At 40.1% G+C, this 19719-nt stretch overlaps 1 protein-coding gene across 3 annotated transcripts in view; it reads left to right on the top strand.

Moving 5' to 3' along the window:
* The window catches only part of SHTN1 (shootin 1), a 53450-nt gene that overhangs the window by 10762 nt on the left and 22969 nt on the right, over positions 1-19719 (top strand). For all 3 annotated transcript variants that reach the window (XM_015867428.3, XM_032445526.2, XM_085555305.1), the window contains 6 exons: positions 3629-3689; positions 7565-7659; positions 9426-9594; positions 12774-12871; positions 13863-13944; positions 15894-15988. In XM_015867428.3, the coding sequence (XP_015722914.2) occupies positions 3629-3689; positions 7565-7659; positions 9426-9594; positions 12774-12871; positions 13863-13944; positions 15894-15988 (600 nt within the window). The remainder of the gene's footprint in view (positions 1-3628; positions 3690-7564; positions 7660-9425; positions 9595-12773; positions 12872-13862; positions 13945-15893; positions 15989-19719) is intronic.

The following is a 19719-nucleotide window of genomic DNA, read 5'->3' as shown; positions in this document are numbered from 1 at the left end:
GAAAAGGGACAGAATGTATCTTGTGTTGCTTAGCAATGGCTTAATTGACTATATGGCTACTATGTGAACTTCTTGCATTTTAACATCTGGGCTGAACAATCTCCTTCTTGTTTTTGCCCTTTGAAGGCCTTTTACTGAAAGCAGTAGGAGCTTATGCAAAAAGTAGTTGGCAAAATAGATGACTGTTAGATGAAAATCAGAGAAGAAATCCACCAATTGCCTCCCTGAAACTAATGGCAAAAGATCACGGGGTGAGCGGAGTGGGTGTGCAGACCACAGCGTTCCAGGTGGTTGCATGCACTAACTATACATCTCCTGGTCGTATCAGGTTCCCATGCTGGCATAGCACCCTCTTGGGACTGTGCTTGTTCCCAGTGCAGGCCAAGTTCATTTACTATCAGTCATGTTACTGAGTATGGAGTGTTTGGAGTGAGCACCACTGTTTGCCATGTCGGTGATTCCCTTCTAAGCAGTCGGCATTTTAGTCAGTTCTCTGCATTAGAATGGAAAGGATCATCTCCGATTGTTTGCCTCAAAAGCAAAAATCTCATATTGAGCTGCATTGGCAAAGGTCTTAACATTGCTACTTTAAAGGTGAAGAATCAAGGAATTAAAAGAATGAGTTTTGGAAACTGAGCTGTTACTTCTTTCTAAATGTACGAATGCAATGACTTCTTATTGCCAGGAATTTAACGTTGGCTCCTGTACCAAGTTTAGGACTAGAATGTCTTTTGCCTATTAGCATGGGTTTATATTGGGATAATGATTCTATAAACACTAGGCTAAAACATAGTAAATAAGATGCTATAAATGGGTATTTTACTGGAACTCTTAGCAGAATAAAGTTTAAAACAGCCAGGTGTAATCTACTTTTATTCCATTTGAGGATATTCTTGAGTTTGGAGCTGTTGGTTACTTCTGACAAAGGAACGTTTGCTTGAAAACTGCTCTTCTCTGTGACAGTTCATGCACTTGAATGTGAAAAGCAAGTGAAGTATTTTACAGCAGTAGGACACTGCTTCTCTTTTAACATTTAGGATGAGTAGCGTGTTTGTTAATTAACAACTCTGCTGTATGTGCCTCGTGCTGCCTTTTTGAAATGAAGCGGCCTTGAATTTTGATGACTTATGTACATTTTGTCAGAGCAGCTAATATATCTGCATTTGATGTTTTTCGCCATTTCCTATCGGTGTTTTTTTGTCACGGATCTTAATTGCTTTGTGTGAATAGCTTGCAGAACTTTCAGGTTATAAACAGTACAAGGAGTTAAAGATGGTCTCACCTTTCTCTTATTTTTATCCAGTTTGAAGATAAACTATTTTTTGTTTTTGTGGGGCTGTGTAATGGCTCTGCTTGTGCAGGTCTGATTGCAAGACAAAAGGCAAACCGCTTTCCATTGATCATTTCAGCGAGGGCAACAATCTGCCACTGGCCTTTTCTTCTTGCTCTTTTATTCTGAAGTGCAGCAGCCACCAACAGCAAATATTCAGAAAGCTGTAACTGGGAGCAGGAATTGCTCTGCAGAGACCCAAACCTGCGGACCCTGATTGTGCAAAGAAATGTGTAGCTATCAGGAGAATCATCTAGTTTGCTGTGGTCCGAGTGGAGCTCTCTGCAAATAGCACTCAAGGTGAAGTGGAATGGGTCATTTAACTTCCCCTTTTGCTGTATGGGGAAAGCTGTTACGCTTTGCAGCATGTTACTGGGGGATTTCAATAGGAGCTTTTTCTACTGTGATAGAGGATGCAATATGCTCGCTACATCAAGGCTTCCATCAGCAGGAAAGCATCTTTTTGACTTCCACAGGCAACAGATTAGATACTTAAAATGCTATTTTTTTTGTATATATTTTTTTATAGTGAGCATTAAAAAGTACTTTCTCGCTTAATGTTCAGTGGGCTGTAAGCCTGCAGAGTGCAGAAAAGTCCGTGGGTGAACTATGCCAGTATAGCACAGTGTCTCTGTTGTAAGATGTGAAGAGGCAGCAGCAGCTCACGCTGCTCCTCCTTTGCAGTGCAGCTGTGCTCTGCAGGAACAATCCGAACTGCTTCCTTTCTGTGTCTTACTGCCTTCTGTTCTTAGACTGAGCTGCTGCTGGTAAGGTAAGACAAAATTCTGCTGAGGAAGCTGAGAGGGAGGGCGGCAAGTGGCAGGATTCTAGCACACATTTCCCTTTCCACCTTTCCTATTCAAGGCTCTCCTGACTTCTTTAACACCTACAGTGCCAGATGAAACAGTGTGTCTTTGTTTGGCACTGCCTGGGCAGCATAACTTGTACCTTCTGCATCTCTTCCCTGTTTCACAGACCCTCATCTCTGCTTAACAGCTGTCCCTCATCTCATCACCCCAAAGCAGGAAGAGGAGAGATTGCTCGAGTGCAGCTCCTGCAGGCAGCCATCGGCAGTAGCTTCCAGTGCTAGAGCTGAGACTGCTCCCGTGGTGCCACCGATGACAGGCTTTCCTTATCCAAGAGCAGGTCCTTCTTTGGGATTCATCCAAAGTCCCTTGGTGCTGAGAGAAGGCCTCTCTTGAATTTGGCTTCCTTTGAAGCGAGCTCTCTCCCTTGTTACTTAACAGCAGGCTCCTTTCCCGGCTAACTCAAAGTGGGTCCTCATGTGGAAAAACTGAAAATCGAGCAAAATCGTTTCAGCTTTCTTCTTTTCCCAGTTCTGTTCCAGTGATTGGAATCCTTGTAACTGCAGGAGGAGTTGCGCAGTAAGGAACTCAGTCACATAGATCTTTTCCAGTAGTTGATTTGTGATCTTGAATACGCACAGCTGTGTGCGAGGAAGAATGTTGGTACAACATGAGTGTGAGATGTGTTATGTGCCAGTCATACTTCCCCTCGGGTCATGTGTTTCTCAGTGTGGTTAATCTCTGACTGTGCCTCTTGTGAAGTTTACTCATTTCTGTGGTTTCTTTCATTTGCTTATAAAAGAGGTCTTATTAGAAAAGTCTACTGAATGTCTGTTTTGTTCTTTGTCTTTGATGAAATCTTTCCATCGTAAGATTGGTGATTGCAACCCTTTGTAGTATTACTGTTAACCTGAAAATTAATGAAAGTGAGATAGTATGAGAATGAGTATCCATTCCTTTTTGAGATTGACTCCCTGATAGTATGAAAATGAGTATCCTTCCTGTTTTGAGATTGAGTTCATAGTGTTAGGAAACTCAATTGAATGCCCCTGGTTATTGACTGTGGGTGTTTCTATCACATGTGGTACGAATAGAAAGGGATATATTTTCTAAATCTGTTTATGTCAAAGGATCTGGACTTAAAGTATATTCATGACATACAAAGCATTACCTTTTCTGTCACGTGGTACCTGGATGACTTGGTTTTTAACAATTTTGGATAAAATAGATTTTCTAAAACGTTTTGAGTAGCACTGAGGTGGAGCCAAAAATCAAGTATTTGCCATTCTGTAAAGAAACGCTCTGGATGATGACTTTCAAATTAAAGCTTCCATCAATCTAATGTGACTGAAGGTAAAAAGATATTATGCTTTGATAGGCTTCTGTACGTTATTGTTCCAGTAGGTGATCTTTGTTTATTTTTGCGTGTTGTGACTGACTGCTAATTAAGTAACTGGGATCAATGTTTCATTTCAGTTTTCTCTTTTCCTAGTGTGACAAAATCAAGCAAGAACGAGATGAGGCTGTCAAAAAACTGGAGGAGTTTCAGAAGAGTAAGTTGATGTGTTAGTGGAAATTTCGTTGATCTAAAGGGGTGTTGTATTAGGCGAAATCGGACCCTCGGGATGTAACGTGATAGGCCCTCCCCTGCTGGGTCATGCATATGTAAAAAAGGTAAGGATGAAACTGGATACCTATATAAGGGACCCTCACATTCCAATAAACGCCATTTTACAGCTCACCATAATGGTGTAACAAACAGCTGTGACTTGGTCGGGGCCGTCGATACACATTCACAAAGGGACTTGACTTTCCAGGTTACCAGATCGAGGTAACAAAGGGGTTACGAATATAGTTCTACATTCTATAAAGTGATGTGCTGAGATTGAGGTCCACTTGCTGTTTCTCCTCCAAAGTCTTATTTTAAGGAGCTAATCAGTAAGAGTTCAATCATTGCCAGACAAACTGCTGTTGAAGAGTTTACAGGTTCTGACACAGGTAGCTATTTTTAAGGTACAAAGTGGTAAAAACAGTGGTACAGATGTGGCACTGTCTCAGCAGGACATTGCAAGTGAGAGAGTAACACGTGCTTGGAGTAAGTGAGATTTATCCTACTGTTGAAGCTACTGCTATTAATAATATTTTTATTGTGAAAGCAAAAAATTGCTTTAAGCATGGACACATCACCAGAGGTTTTTAAGATGATCTGACGTCTCTTGATAACTTTGAGAGCAAGTTCTTCCTCGCCTAGGCTGTGAGAATGTCAATATTCAGTTCTGCACTTCTATGGTAATGGTTCTATTGAAACTGGAAGCAAGAAAGCACATCTAATGGGAGTGGAAGTATCCTGGTGGACTAGCTCCTTAGAAGAGACAATTACAATAGGATTGTGGTCTGTTGTGTCTGGTTTATGCCAGTACGGTGAACTGCACGATGAAGAATTAGAAACATGGTTGAAGTTAATGCAGGATAAGGAAATCACATGATCTATACTTTTGTGTGTGACTGCGTTAATAGAGGAACTTGTTTGCTTCTGTTTTATAATTGTTCACATGATACAATTATGGAAAACACTGTAAGATCAACAGGAATCATCTACTGCCCTAAATGATCGTAGTTAACTATTCTGTGAGGCAAGAATGTTCTCTAAGAAGTCTTTTTCCTCTGGGAAAAAATGAAGCCCGTTCTGTTTTTGTTACGATACGAGGAATACCAGAGTGTGGCAGAAAATGCCAAGTAGTTAAGACATAAAATTTGAAGTAATATTTGATGTTGTAAAATTTTATAGGTTTCTTTTATCTTCCTTTCACGTTTCTAAAGGACATACCTTGTAAACATAGTGATAAAATGCCAGAAATATTAGGATTTTAAGGCAATAATAGAGCCCATTATTTAAACGACAATATAAAAGGCAATTATATTGATGAAGAGCTACATCGGCTTTGTGTCTATGAATAAACTTGGCCTGTACTCAGCTTCTATTTGTTCTCCTGGCATAAACACATATTGTGTGTGATTCCAGTTTAATGGGGCCCCGTTTGTATGCCAAGCAGCTGCATTTTAGGCCCTATTGCGTGATTTCATAGCTCTCTGAAAATTGGTTCTATTGAGCACAAGAGATAGAAGGTGGTGGTGGGGGGGAAAGCTTCAACACACAATCATTTCTTTTCAATTGGAGCCAGCAAGGTTGATGACAACATGACCATTGTGTTATAATGATAAGACCACTAAGGATCTGTACCTCTCATCAAGGCTTTCACACAACAGCAGATACAATTTAATTCACTGCTCTGTCAGCAGTGCTGATACCATTATGCCGTCTGTCTCCACAGTTATAATCACTGTCCTCCGAGAAATGCAGTTGAAATGATCTTGAGCAGTCAAAGAAACTCTCAATTAAGGCTGCCACTTCCAATGTGTCAGATTGTGTCTTATGCACTTGGTACAATTTTCACTTCCAATCCTGTTTATTTACAATGTCTACCAGTAATTACGCTTAACATGTCATTTAGTGAGGGTGCCCCTGCCAAGGAGATTGTTGGGTGCTGTAGTACCATTGAGTGGGAGTTTCTCGCAGTCAATGCCATCAGCGGCTTTTAGTCCCTGATGGGATGCAGTAGTAATGTTGATAATGCAAGTATCGTGCTCATCAAGTCATAATTAGATGCCACTCAAATGTGCCACTTGTAATAACAGTGTTGATTCATGTTTTCTCGGTGACTGCAACTACTAATTAGTTAAGTGGTTTTTGGTTGGCCTGCATTTGCTGCAGATTATTATTACCCCTGAAAAAAACTGTCAAGGTTAGAGATGTTTCAGGCCACTTAGTGCTGCTTTATGAATTTTAATATTGACATAATAAGAACTTTGGAAAGACTTAGGAAATAATATATTTTTGTATTTAATTTGGAAAGATTTTTTTTCCCCTGAGTTAATCATAATTGCAGGTTAATTAAGTTTAAATGAACCAAGAGTAATCCCTAGTTCTACCATGTGAGCCCAATCCTTGTTTCCTAACTTGAGCTGGCTTGACTTGGGGGCACTGGATTTCTGTCTATGAAATGGGGGCAGCTCTGGGTCTCCATGGGCCCCTCATCCTGGGCAGAGCATTTCATTGCTTCAAATTTCTAGAGCTAAGTAAAAGCAGAACGGAGATGGGTGCGTATTACCTGAAGCTTTCCCTCATTCAAATCAAACGTAGCCTCTGGTAATGGAGTACTTAGAGCACATAACTTCTCTAAAGCTAGAAGAAAGGGAAATAAAAGACAACCAAAGATAGATGTGGTGGTTCTGCTATTAGAAGACATTATGAATACAGTCTGTGGACCACGATTTCCCAGTTCTCCCCTATTCTTTTTTTCCTGATTTGGAGGGCAGTTAACAGCCAGTGCTTCAGAGGATTGAACTGCAGTCCTTCAACTCAGATGATCTGTGGAATGCCATTAAAACTGCTTACATTTTGTAGAACTTGTTAATTGCATGCAGCTACTGATTTGGCAGCACCTTCCAGTGTATTGCTGGCTTCCTATGTTATTAACTATAACATTAATTAAAATTGATTAAGTACCAATAAAGGTGCATAAAACTTGTCAGCAGTCTATGTTTCCTGTCCCGAAGCCTTGTTCTGTAGCCATTAAGATGAACTCTGGATGTCAAAGGGGACATAAGTGTCTCTCTTCAGGTTTCAGGCAAAAGCCTCAGAAGGGGAAGGCACTTTCTATTTGTTATTACTGTTATTCTATTACTGTAGTACTTTTGAAACCTGAGGACTGGAGGGTGGAAATAATCTCTTTGTAGTGCTTGGGTTGATCTTGTAGATTAAACATGAGGGGTTCTCGTCTCGTAAAATCTGCATCTGTGCCAGACTGTCATAGACCCATAGGATGGCTTGGGTTGGAAAGGGACCTCAGGGATCATTGGGCTCCAACCCCCGGCTGCAGGCAACGTCGCCAACCTCCATATCTAATGTTAGACCAGGGCCACATCCTGTCTGGCCTTGAACACCTCCAGTGGTGGGGCATGTACAGCCTCTCTGGGCAAATTATTCAATTTTCAATTGAAATTCAGTTTTCAGGGCAATTATGATGGCAGTATGGAGGGACAGTCCTTAAGATATCACTCCGGTTCCTTGAGTGTTAATAAAGCAAAGCCGGTGAGTAACGATGATCAGGGAGACTTCAGCTGGCCTTCTGCTTCCTTAAGTTCACTTTGGATTCTTCAGTTCCCTGTCTGGCTTGAGGGAGTTGCTTAAAGCAGTGATTCGTATTCAGTGTTCAAAGCAGTTCCTATCCATACAGGTTATCTAATTATGTACTTCCCAGTTTTTGACATTTTTATGTAGACATTAAAAAGGTGCAGTACTTTTGATCACAGGATGCATGTGTCAAATGCAGGAAAACAGTGACTAATTTTTAAATTCTCCACATAGTTTCTCACATGGTTATTGAGGAAGTAAACTGTATTCAGAATCATCTTGAAATTGAGAAGACATGCCGTGAAAGTGCTGAGGCTTTGGCTTCTAAGGTGAGAATGACACTGTTTCTGTTTCATACCATTTCTATTATCTTTTTAACTTGTTATTGTGTGCATTCCCCATCTATGTTTTTGCATCATCTTGTGGATCTGTGAAATGGTTTTGAAGTAGCAAAAGCTAATGCTGTACGTGAGATGCAAAATACAGTTTTTGACTGAGGATAAAAAGAACACCCATGTTTTTTGCTATTTTGGAAGAGTAAGTCACGGGCCAACTTGTTGATATCTCCATTTTATATGCATTTAGGTTAAATGGAAAGCAAGTTTTAGAGCTGTCCTGTGTGAGATATAAAACAGTAATGAGCATTTCAGTGTCTGAATCAAATGGAAAAAGTCAACCACTGCATTACATTTCAGGTGATTGTTTGTGAAAGCAAAGCGAGGGCAGGGGAAAGGTGACCTCCGCTGCTCTGTTGATTGCGTCTAGTCTGATGAATTTAGCAAGTGTGTAATTTTCTATATTCCATCTCATCAGAAGTGCATTATTATTAAAGAATGTTTTTATCTCTCTGTTGTATATTTTTGGTTGTATAAAATGCATCTGAGCCACTTCATCAGAAAATGGATTACAGCAATTTTGAACCAAATTTCATTAGCAATGCTGACTGCTTTTTTTTCCCCCCCTTCCTCTCCTCCCCATCCCCTGCCCGAAGTACATCTTTAGACATGGTAAAAATAACACCAGCAAGAAATCACTTTAATTTAGATGCATTAGCAATGTACTTTCTGGAGGTATTTACTTAATTGTTTCCATAATGACACTATATTAGAATTCATAAGATAGGCAATCAGCATATACATAAGAAAATGAATGTATTTATGTAACTTTTCTTCTTTGCGCTCTTTCTGTAATGGGTATATGGGGGCAGTTCTGAGACCAGGTTCATCCCCTGGGGCTGCTTTGCCAAAGCAGATTTGGTGCCTTAAGCTGACTGCACCGTGTAAGGTTCCATACACCCTTCTCATTTTCACAGCTTTGTTCTTTGGGAAGGAGATGAAGTTCTGGGGTAAATCTCCTTAAGTTAGGGGGCCGAGGAAAAGCTTGGATCAAAAGCTATTGCTCAAGCAGGAGGTCAGGGTAAGCTTAGTTATAAACCAGGTATGTGCCTAAGCATCCAGCCCAGATTGGTTTCTGTCTTAAGGTCTGATACGTAAAGAGTTGGTATGTGATATGTCTTTCATTTCACATATGTTGACTCTTTAGAATACTGTGGTAGTTCTGTCCACGGTGGAAGTACAGTGATTGTATTGTATTTGTAGTTTACAAGCTAAGTAAGAGGTTTTCTTTGACCAGTTGATAGAAGTGGCAAAACCAGACAAGCTTTCAGGGGCACGGCCTCTTTCTTCAGGTCATTCAGCTGGGGCTGCTGTTGGTGCTGGTACGTGCTTGACAGTCTGGAGCTGAAGCAGCTATCAGAGACAGCATAGCATTATGAAAGCTTAATAGTAGATTTGGTTTGAGCCTATGCAGGTTGTTTATTAGTCAGAAGTACCAGAAAGGAATGTCTTCTGTGATGGAAAAAGGGCATGGATGTGAATTACAATGTTAAATTCAAGCCCGCTTACAGGAGAAGGAGGGGAAGCTTCCCATTTTCAGACCATTTTAATACTGAATGGAGCATTTAAAGTAATGTCACTTTGTCTTGCTCTTTGTTCCTTTCAGTACAGGGGGAAAAAAGTTGTTGGTTTTTTTTGTTGCACAACAGCTTAAGGAAAGAGTAGCCAGCTTCTTACTGTCTGCACTCTTGAACTTTCAGCTGAACAAAGAAAATAAGACCTTGAAACGAATTAGTATGCTTTATATGGCAAAGCTGGGCCCAGAAATTATCACTGAAGAGATTAACATCGATGAGGATGATCCATCCACAGATACGGAAGCTAACTCTGGATCATGCAATTCTGTGCATTGTCAACAGCAAATAAAAGGTAAGCATTGTTGCTGGGCCTACAACACCATAGCAGAAGTGATCTAGAAAGTGGCCATGTTGGCCTTGGGACTAGGTGTCTGACTGGCTCCCAATCATGTTTCTGTGAGTGGTTCTCAAAGAATTTATGGGAAAGGCTGTAAGGACATGGTAGGCCTGTAGTGATACTGTGTAATGGATATGATAGAAATATGTCCTGCAAAGTAAATTGCAGTGCAGTTGGAAAATGGGATCTATGCAGCCAAGAGAGTTTAATGCGACTGAGTTGGTAAAAGAAACATTTCCTCCTGTCCTTAACAAAGCAAAAGTTAAGCAGAAGGACAAGGTCACCTTGATACTCAGCTGCGCTGTAACTGTTTCAGAGCTTGTGAAACAAGACCCCCCACTGATGTTTGTGCTGTGTACCTTTGTATACACAAACTTGGTTTATATTCCAGAGTTACTGCCAAATAAGCAAGTTCAATAAGGGACCGCTGTACTGGGAAAAGCAGTGAAGTTTGGGAAGTTCATTGCTGTGAGAAATGTGTTAATAGAAGAAATCTCTGGTTTCTTTTTGTCAGGCTATTTGTATTTTGATACACAAAATCTGCCATTCTTTCTAGTCTAACTCTGTGGTGAAGTCCTTGTCTAGTCTATGTGTTGTTATATCACTGTATCCAAAAAAGTAGGGTGCCCGCATTCTGCATTTTGAGACAGAGGCTTATGTAGTTGCTCACTTTAAAAGATCAACCAAGCAAAACTCATCGTGGTTGATTTTTTTTTCTCTGATAATAAGTTACAATAGCAACTGCTGTGTAAGTACAACTGTCTTAAACTTTCAGCTTGACCTTGTTAACTGGTGTCTGTCCAAATATTGCAGCCCCAGTGAAGTGAATTGCTGAAAAGAACAGTGTTTTTAAAAGCTTTTTTCTTTTTTAATCATCAAAAAAACTCCCAAGAAATAGAAGTGTAGAATGAAATCCTATAGTAAACAGTTTTCCATCCTACAGATGTAGGAAAGGAGGCAAGAATGATGTGATCCATACCGTGCAACCCATCTAAATTACAAATAAGATTCTGGAGTTCCTCCTGTCTTAAATTGGAGAAAGATGTCAGACATTCTGTTAGAGAAGGCAGAGATTCTGGCTGCACATCAGAGGATGGTTTGGGAGGGTAACAGAGCCAAATGTGAGATTTCCACAAGTCTCCACTATGTTTGCTTTCTGCCTTGCTGAAGAATTCACTAAATAATGGAATGTGAAACATATAGGACTTCTCCTTTCTCTGTCCTTATTATTAAATGTTAATGGCCTTGTTTTTACAAGTGCTGAGTACTTTGAAAGCATTGGCATCCCATTTGCTGTAGGAGAAGATACTCTGGAAAGTGGATGTGTGTAGCAGAGTGATCTAACAGCATGTACCAAAAAGGAATATCAAGGCTCTGTTCGCAGGCTAAGTCCAACTGGTTGGCATCAGTATTGAGGAAGAAGTCTAGTTACATCTCAGATTACCTGCAAAGTGAAAGATCGCATGCAATGAGAGGTGTTTTCAAATCTTCCCTTAATGTTCTGTGGTGCTGCCCAAGCTGATATGTGCTCTTTTGTTTATGTCTGTGCTTTCAAGCAGTTCTACGTTGTGTTGGAGATCCTGGAAGCCTTTCAGGTTTCTAAGCAAAATTCCGGATGTTTCTTTCATTGATTCACTCCCACTGCTTTTCTAGAAGTTGTACCAGTAAGGTAGCACAGTTTGAGGTTTGATGAATCCTCTCGTTTATTGAAAGGATAAAGTTTTAATCCTATCATATAAACATAAAGGCAGCTCATCCATTAGGGAGAGGTGACAGCGAAGCCAGAGCTCCAAATGGAAATGGAGGGCGATCTCAGAGCAGTTCCTGAAATTCATTTCTAGGTTTTGCATTGCTTTTCCATTGTAGCTTCTCTTTTCAGATGTAACAAGAACTGAAAACTCAACTGTGCTGTTAAAGCAGCTTAGTCTGGGAAAATAAACATTTATTTTATGCATTTATAAAGATTTAGGTATATGGATGTGCCTCCTTCTCTGTATACAGAGGTTGATAGAGGTACTATAAGACCTGAATTAATCCAGTTGCCACATGTTTTGGTGAGAGATCATTTTCCCATTAATTTCACTGAAAAGCATACAGAAAAAAAAGAAGACTTAGTCCAAGAATCTTCTGGGAAAAACAAGCCATCTTCTTTCCTTCAGAATGCATGTGCCATTAATTGAGAGGAAAAGAAATGTCTTGAACTGGGATGGGAGAGTGGGGGGTAATCAACATTTTGAAGATCATTGTCATCATCTGCAATTGATTAGCAATGGTTTACTTAACTAGTGGCTGGTGTTCAGTGAGCAGCAGTGTCATGAAATACTGGAAGCAGGTGGGAAATGAGAGCACTTACTGCAAGCTAATATATATCAATAAATTTGTGTTTTTGTGGTGTTTTGATGTTAACCTAAGCCTTGATATATTATGTATGCAAACTGATCTCCTGTTAGGAAGTTATTATAATCAAATGGTTTATTCCATTGTGAATTTAATTTATTTCATATTTTCATAATTAACGAACAAAAATTCTGAGGGGAAAATTACAAGCATTAACTCTTCCATCAGTAAAGGTTATATTCTGACTCTGTTCACATAATGTTACAAAGACTGAAAACTGGCAGCTGTTCAGGACAATTTCTTCAGTGCAAATCTCCCAAGTATTAACTGCCTGTTGTTTTGTTTATTTCCCTTGTGATAAGAACTCATGATTCAAAAAGAACTGAAGTGCATTAATTTGTTTCAAAGGATGCCTATTAAAAATTGCTTTCTGCTACCCGAGTACCAGAGTCTCTGTGATGTGAGTCTCCTGAGTAGGACTGAGGATGCTTTGCAGTGACAGGATCGGTCCAGTTATAGCACAAAATGAATCATTCAGAATGCAGATAAAGACAGCAGCACTGAACAAGGCAGGCTGCCACAATAGGGTGAATCTGGAGCTGGAGCCCAGTTAGACATCTACTATTTGACGCCTCTACAAAGTTCCTAAATCATTGCGGATGTGCCTTGAATAATTCCGATGCTTTGTTCAGAGTCATTTTTTGTTTGTCTACTTGCGCTGATATGATGTTTCTTTTGTTATTTTCTTCCAAGAATAAAATAAAAATGTATTTTTCATTTCCTCCTTCAAACTGTAGAGCTGCGAGATCAAATCATATCTGTTCATGAGGAAAAGAAGACCTTAGCCATTGAACTGGAAAACCTGAGGTGCAAACTTGTAGAAGTAATTGAAGAAGTATGTATTGTACCATGGAAAGCGAGACCACGTTAGTGTGTAGTCAGTACTTTTTGTATCTCATTTTGCTAAAAATGCTCAGTTGTGAAGTTAATTGAATGCTGTCAAGTCAGAAGTCCTGCCAGCCTGCCCATAGGATGGTGCACTTAGAGTACACGTCTAGAAGGGACTTTCTACGTCAGAGTCCAGGCTTGCTGCTATTACTGGCAGATGGTTCTTCATTACGTGTTCCAGTGCATTCATTTTTTCACTCTTATCTCCCTTGCTTGACATACTCTCACCTATCAGCCTGCTGTTTATTTTTTCTTTCTTAAGCCTGTGCATGTGCAATAAATACTTCTGAAGAATTTCTGTTTTAATCACTGCTGCTACTTCATTGAACACGTCCTTGAGTTTAGCCATTGGCAGTGCCCTGTCATGGTAATTAGACCAGCAAATTGGCTTTCTGAGCCAGCCGAATTTTATTCCTGTTTGAAAACTGGATAAGCCATGTGCTGATGCAGATCGGGACTCAGTGGTTCTTCCTGTCTGTGCAACACTTGAATTCAGAAAGACACAGCTGACAGCTCTTGTACAATGTACAGAGCTCAGGGGAAAAGAAGCAAAAACAACTAAAAACCAGCAGCTTGTCTGTATTAAAAGGCAAGCGGTCCAGGGCAAGCTGGTAACTTTTTAACCAAGTGCTGTGATGCCTCATCCAGAAAGGTTGAAAAGATGTTGTATCTGGGGATAGTACATGCTGTGAGAATGGGCCATGGGAGCCCCACTGTAAGGATTAGTTTGTAACCCTTTAATCTTGCTTGTGATAGGGGTCTGTAAGTTGGGGTCAAAATTCTTTCCATCCCACAGGAAGCCATAGCATCAAAACAATAGTAAGAAACAGAATTACTGAAAGCAAAATGTTGCTTGCATTGTGTAATGTGTTACGTGCCTTATGCCTATAACTAAAATAGCCTTTTTTTTTTTTTATTTATTCTTTATAATTTTTTAGGTGAATAAAGTGAAAGAAGAAAAGGCTGCTTTGACAACAGAAGTTAATAAACAGCAAAAACTGTTGGAAAAATGTAACAGAGGTATGTTCCCTCAGTAGATGCTCTAAAATATATTATAGCCTTTGCAGAAGGTTATGTTGTTATTTCAGAATTGGAAAGACTATGCAAAATGTACATAGTCTGTGTTTTCAAAGAAATGAGTGAGTGCTGGAATACAGACAAATATATGAACTCCTAGAGGGACAGTATTTTACCTTCTGTGGATGCTGCAGGTGCCCTTTACCATAGGGATGTTTGCTTAGTAGGGCATGTTCTGTAAGCTTTTGGGTGTTCTTTTCTTGTCCCTGTCGTGTCTGCACTGCTTGAGCCTGTGACAGGCAATACTTGAAGACTCTTAAAACATCGATCTTTGGTTAGAATGATTAAACAGATTAGCTTGAGGAAGCATTTTATGGGTTGGTGTTACCGATTAAAGGTTTCCAAAATGTTTTATTTTTTCCTAAGGACAGTTAAAAAAACTACCCTTTATTTCATGTTTGCCTGTTACTCTGGCCCCATGAAATCATATTGCAGAGGGACATTCCAAACCTCGCTCAACCAAGGCTGGCAAATACAGTTGCCTTCAACATGCATAGTAATGCTTAATAGGTTGAGCAGGGCTCCCCTGAGGCTTTGGTTGCACTTACATGCAAAAGCAAAATATGGTCTGTTACTGGAGTTTTGAGGCGGGACTCCACCAGAAGGTGCACCACCTTTATTAATTAAAAAGAATTAACAATCTTGGAGCAACAGAGAGGGAAATTTTTATGCCTGGATGTTTTGTTAGAAGATTTCCTAGGACAGTGAATCTGCTCTCCTTTCATCTAAAGAGCACTGATGAGAAGTAGCATTCAGTGCAATTTATCCACCCAAATATGCATATTTTTTAAAGACTTATTTTGCAACTGTAAGCTGCACGTTTTCTTGCATGTTTTTTAAGGTGGTAGCTTGTAATACTTAGCCTGTAGGCTTAGTAACACACACATGTCAAACTTTACCCTGCAAGGTGAGTAATGGCATTTCTGTAGAGTTGTGACTTGGCAAATTGGAATATACCTACCTAAACTGATAATAGCAAGCATGCTTCTTTGTGGAACAGTCATGAAAGAATAGGTGAAACTGCTTTCCAACTGTGGGTGTTTTCACTGATAATTGAAGCTAAAAGTGATCTGAGAGGATCAAGGAAGCTGAGAATTTGCATGACCACCTCTAGCTGGTGTTGGTAATGCTGAGGAGAAGGCTACCCTCTTCTGAGCAAATGAAAAGAGGTGGTTTTCTTGCAAAAGACTGAAATGGAGGGATCCTTCCTTGTACTGGGGTGATAGAAGAATGCACAGTTTCAAGCTCTGCACACCTCTGCCTGACAGTGAGAATAAGGAAGGTGTAAGGTATGTTGACTGTGAAACGGAGATGAGAAGCACCAATGTTGCGGCATTCTCAAGCTGATGCTAACTAAAACCGGAGGGTAGAGATTATGTAGATATGAGACGTTGCCTCAAACACCTGATTTTGTGGTAAAGCCTTTTGATTTAGAGTTCACAAGTTAACACAGCAGTAAATTTGCTCAGCACTGCAGGGCAGGAAGGGTGTTACTCTGTTCAGAAGATCAGTAATTGTGTGTATATATAGTGAGCAAAGAGGATAAATATTGCAACATGGACTATATACAGGAAAGAAAAATTAACTTACAACTTCATTCAGGAATTTGCAGTACTGAAGAATAAGAGCCTAAATGCCTGAATCAAGCAGTACTTTCTTATGCTGTTGTATGGGAAACTGGTTATCACAGCCTGAACCTCTGATTAATCAGCTGAGGCAAGTGTCGGGTCAGCCGTGGGAGCACAGGCGAGGGTAATTCAGCTGTGCTCCCGGAAGGAGGTGGAGCTTGACTCCACCTCTTCTAGACTTCATTTAAGGGCTGACCACCACTAAGCTGTGGTTTGACATCCATTCTGCTTTTACTTCTGTTTTTCTTTCGTTCTTATAAACAGTGTCAGTGCTAGCAGTAGAGGAGTATGAAGAGCTTCATGTAAACTTTGAACTGGAAAAGAACCTACGAAAGAAAGCAGAGTCGTTTGCTCAAGAGGTGAGTAATCAAGAAAAGGGGATCTCTTTTGGTTGGCCAAAGCCCGACCAGCCTACTTGATTTCAGTTCCTGGCTCACGCAAAAGCTGTCTTTAAATTTCCATGTGCTACATAACTAACATATATTTTATATGTGAAACGGATTTACTGTTTACAGAACTTATAAAGCATTACATAATTATCCACACAATCTTGCCTTTTTCAGGTGAGGCTTTCAAGTTACAATGGGCTTTATCAGCTACAGCATTTCAGTGTGTTGCACGTAGTGATTGGGTCTGGGAAGAATTAATTGCCTTTCTAGAGATATAACTCGAAGCATTGTGTTTCTTGGAAATAAAGCTAAACTCACAAGAAAAAACAACCCTAAAACAACCAAGTGATAAAATAGAGCATTAATTGAGCCTGATGTGAGTTCAGCTGTTATTTAACACGTGCCTTTCAAATTACCAACTGCAAAGAACCTTCCAGTTGAAAAATTGCTTCTGTGTGCTATAAAAATATAAACTCCTGAAGAGGAAAATGAGGTGCTGTGTAGCAGTATGGAATGGCCAGTGATTGCTCAGGTGGCTTCCAGCTGGCATTGTCGCTTGCCCCAGAAAACACTGATAAACTGTCATTCTGTTGATAGACAAAAGCTATATATATATTTTTTTCCCCCAGGTGCATTTTCTGTTTGCAGTCTGGATTTTGAGAGTTCTGCACATGGGTTATATTTCAGCTTTTCTAACCTGTGCCTTGTGTGCTATATTTTCCTTAGTAATAGCTGGGCTTCCTAAATAATTGTTTTACCAGGAGCTCTGCTTTTAAAGAAAGCCATTTTACATCAGAGCTATGTGTTGTCATTATTGAAATACCGTAAGTAAGGAAAACATCTGATTTCAGATTTCGAAGCTATGGCTGCTAGAGGGAAATCTTTAGCCTTCAGGAGATCAGCTTTGCATAGATCTTTTGCTTTTTGTTCTTTGCTGCTACTGGTTCCTTTTCTCACTCTCTTAGTAGGAGTAATTTGTTTTTACTACTCTGGATCTTACTGTGTCTGGTCAGGGCTGGTAAATGAGAGCATATTAGTAATTTGGGAACTGTATGGAAAACACTGAGTATGCTTATTGTGCTCAGTTAATATTGTGTTTTGTGCTGGCTATTTGATTTCTTTGGGTACGAGCAGAGTCATATAGGAACATTTTAACCAAAATGTTTTGTGGAATTGAGATAAAACTGTATGCAAACTAGAAAACCTAGAAGGTTGTGGTGAGGAAGTCAACCAGGTACTGCTCATGAGCTCTCTGTCACATGAGCTCTCTCTGACTGTGTATGTAAAGGCTGGAGAACATCACAGTAGCTAATAATTTCCTAGTTATTAAAATATCCATCTACTTTCTAGATTTGTGATATGAAGCTGGACTTAGTGGGATGCTGCTCAAATCAAGAGATATTGGAGAAAAACTGCTCAAGAGAAATAATTTAAGTCAGAGAGACTGCACATAGAGCATCCTCCAAAGCCCAGTTATACAGAGCTCTGTGAGATGGAGCCCGTGTTCCTCTGTGGGACGGAACTTCCCATCTCCCTTTGCCACGGCTTCAGTGCCATTTGCACATTGAAATTCTGCTGTGGTGGGTTTTCTGTTGGTTTGTTTCTCCCTTAGAAATAAAAAAATCTGCAAATTCCCTTGAAATTATTTCAGGTTTTTTAGCAGCCCAAAGTTGTAAAGTCAAGTGTTGCCTATATTTATTGACAATGTTTTACAAGCAGGTTTGGTTAGCTGTGGTATCTGTGGAACTGTTATTTTCTGGAAACCAATTCCAAAGAGTGAAGCATGTTCACTTAGCAGGTGTTATTACAGAATCTGTCTCACATTTCATACTGTTGCTTTGCTTTATCTTTTGTATGGAACAATTACGTGTTTCTGTTCATTAACTGACAATAGAAGAGTGTGTGTAAAGGTCTTGCATCCCTCAGATGTGAGTAATTTGGGACTGTGCAGTTAAACTGGCTTTTGGGTCATACAAAAATATTACCTGGTACTGCAGGCCCAGAATGTTGCTTTTGTTCGGATGCATAATGTGGCATTCAGGTGTACCTTGATATATCTTCCAAAATGGATTTTCTGAGTTTTAAATGATGAACTGATGTTCCAGCTGTTAAATACAGTGATGCCTAAGAAATTCTGGTTATTTGCTAACAACTGCTTCTTCCTTGTTTGTTTTTGTTTCATGTCATTATGTTAAGATGGAAATACTCACAAATTAAATATCATGGAATCCTTCGAGTTGGAAGGGACCTTTAAAGGTCACTTCATTCAACTCCATGCAGTGGGCAGGGCCATGCAGAGCTCCCCCAGTGTGGTGTGTTGCCTGAACCCTTTCACCCCTGGAGCACTTTGAGAAGGGAAACAGGCTCAGATTTGTGCTTGTCTATGCTGCAGCACTGCAGTGACTTTAGTATATTTTAGTGTGCTGTTTTAGTTTGTGATGTCTCCAATAGCCTGTCTATGGACGTAGCCTATGCAGAGCTCTGCAGCAGAGGATGCCACAAGCAGCTGCCACAGCTGTGCTCCAAGTGCTGCCCTTTCCATCCTGTGCTTCTGACAGGAGATGGGGATTTGCCACAGGATGTGAGCAATTGGGACTGCTGGTGTGAGAGAAAGGGGAGGGGTCTATGTGTGCAGGAGCAAATGCAGTTGGGGTGAGACAAAAGACAGAGGAAGCAAGTGCATTGGGGAGTGAGAACACTTGAAAATCAGCTTTTGATTAAAAATATAAAATAAAACCCAGTGCAGCTTTAATTATAGTCATTCTACTGGCACCACCATAATATATATTTAATTAATCAAAAATGATCCAACTTCAAACATTAGAATTCACGCTCTTTAGAGGTTCTAAAGAAACTGAGTAAATATTGTCAGCCACGGTGTGGAGAGCGGGAAGGAAAAAGAAAAGGATTTGAAGTGAGTCACAATCCATTATGAAAGGTACAGGAATCTGCATAAAAGAACTAAATAAATAGAGTGTGTAAGGGGTGGGGGCATGGAAAAATCTGTAGCTACCTGAATAAAACAGGGTTGTTAACACGGGAATCTTGGCAAGCTTAACCAGAATTCTAGTGTCATGTTTTAAGAGACACTTTAAGATCTCTCAGCTCTTTGTAGAGCAGTTTATAAGCAAACAAAGGAAGGTAGAGAGTATCTTGAAGGCCATTGCAATAATATAGAGGCTAGCCCTGAAAAGCACTCTTCCACAAAGATGAGCAAAGTACAATGCATCCAGCCAAAGCAAGCCAAAAGGGGTGGAACACAGTGCAAGATGTAAATTGAAAGTCTTAACAATGTAAATATCCCAGGAGTTTCAGGGAAAAAATCTGGCATAAATGGTTGATTAAGCACACAACCAACCCTGCAACAATATTTTGTAAAGTGAACAGTTTATTACAGTCCTGTATGTGGGCACAGAGGTTGCAGCTGCACCTGAAATTGCTTTGGAAACCTCCCTGAGAAGAGGCAGCGTGCTCCCGGAGTTAGTCATGAGCTGTTCTTATCTCTGCATCTCAGGTAAATACAAATGGAGTGTCAAACTGCTGATGAGATCTGTTGGGTTCCTTTCACTCTTTTTGGTTTCCCAGATGTTTATGGTTATCTGTAAAGTATTTTGTGATTGGAGAAGCTGCACTGAGAACCGTCATCCAGATGGATTAAGAACAAAGTGGGTCTGTAATGTGCCTTGCTTATCTTTTCCCTG

Source organism: Coturnix japonica, chromosome 8 (genome assembly GCF_054131305.1).
Source record: "Coturnix japonica strain WE chromosome 8, WE-NBRP24, whole genome shotgun sequence".
In the NCBI taxonomy this organism is placed as follows: Eukaryota; Metazoa; Chordata; class Aves; order Galliformes; family Phasianidae; genus Coturnix; species Coturnix japonica.
The sequence above is the reverse complement of the archived record's forward strand: the minus strand, read 5'-3'. Positions and strand labels throughout refer to the sequence as shown.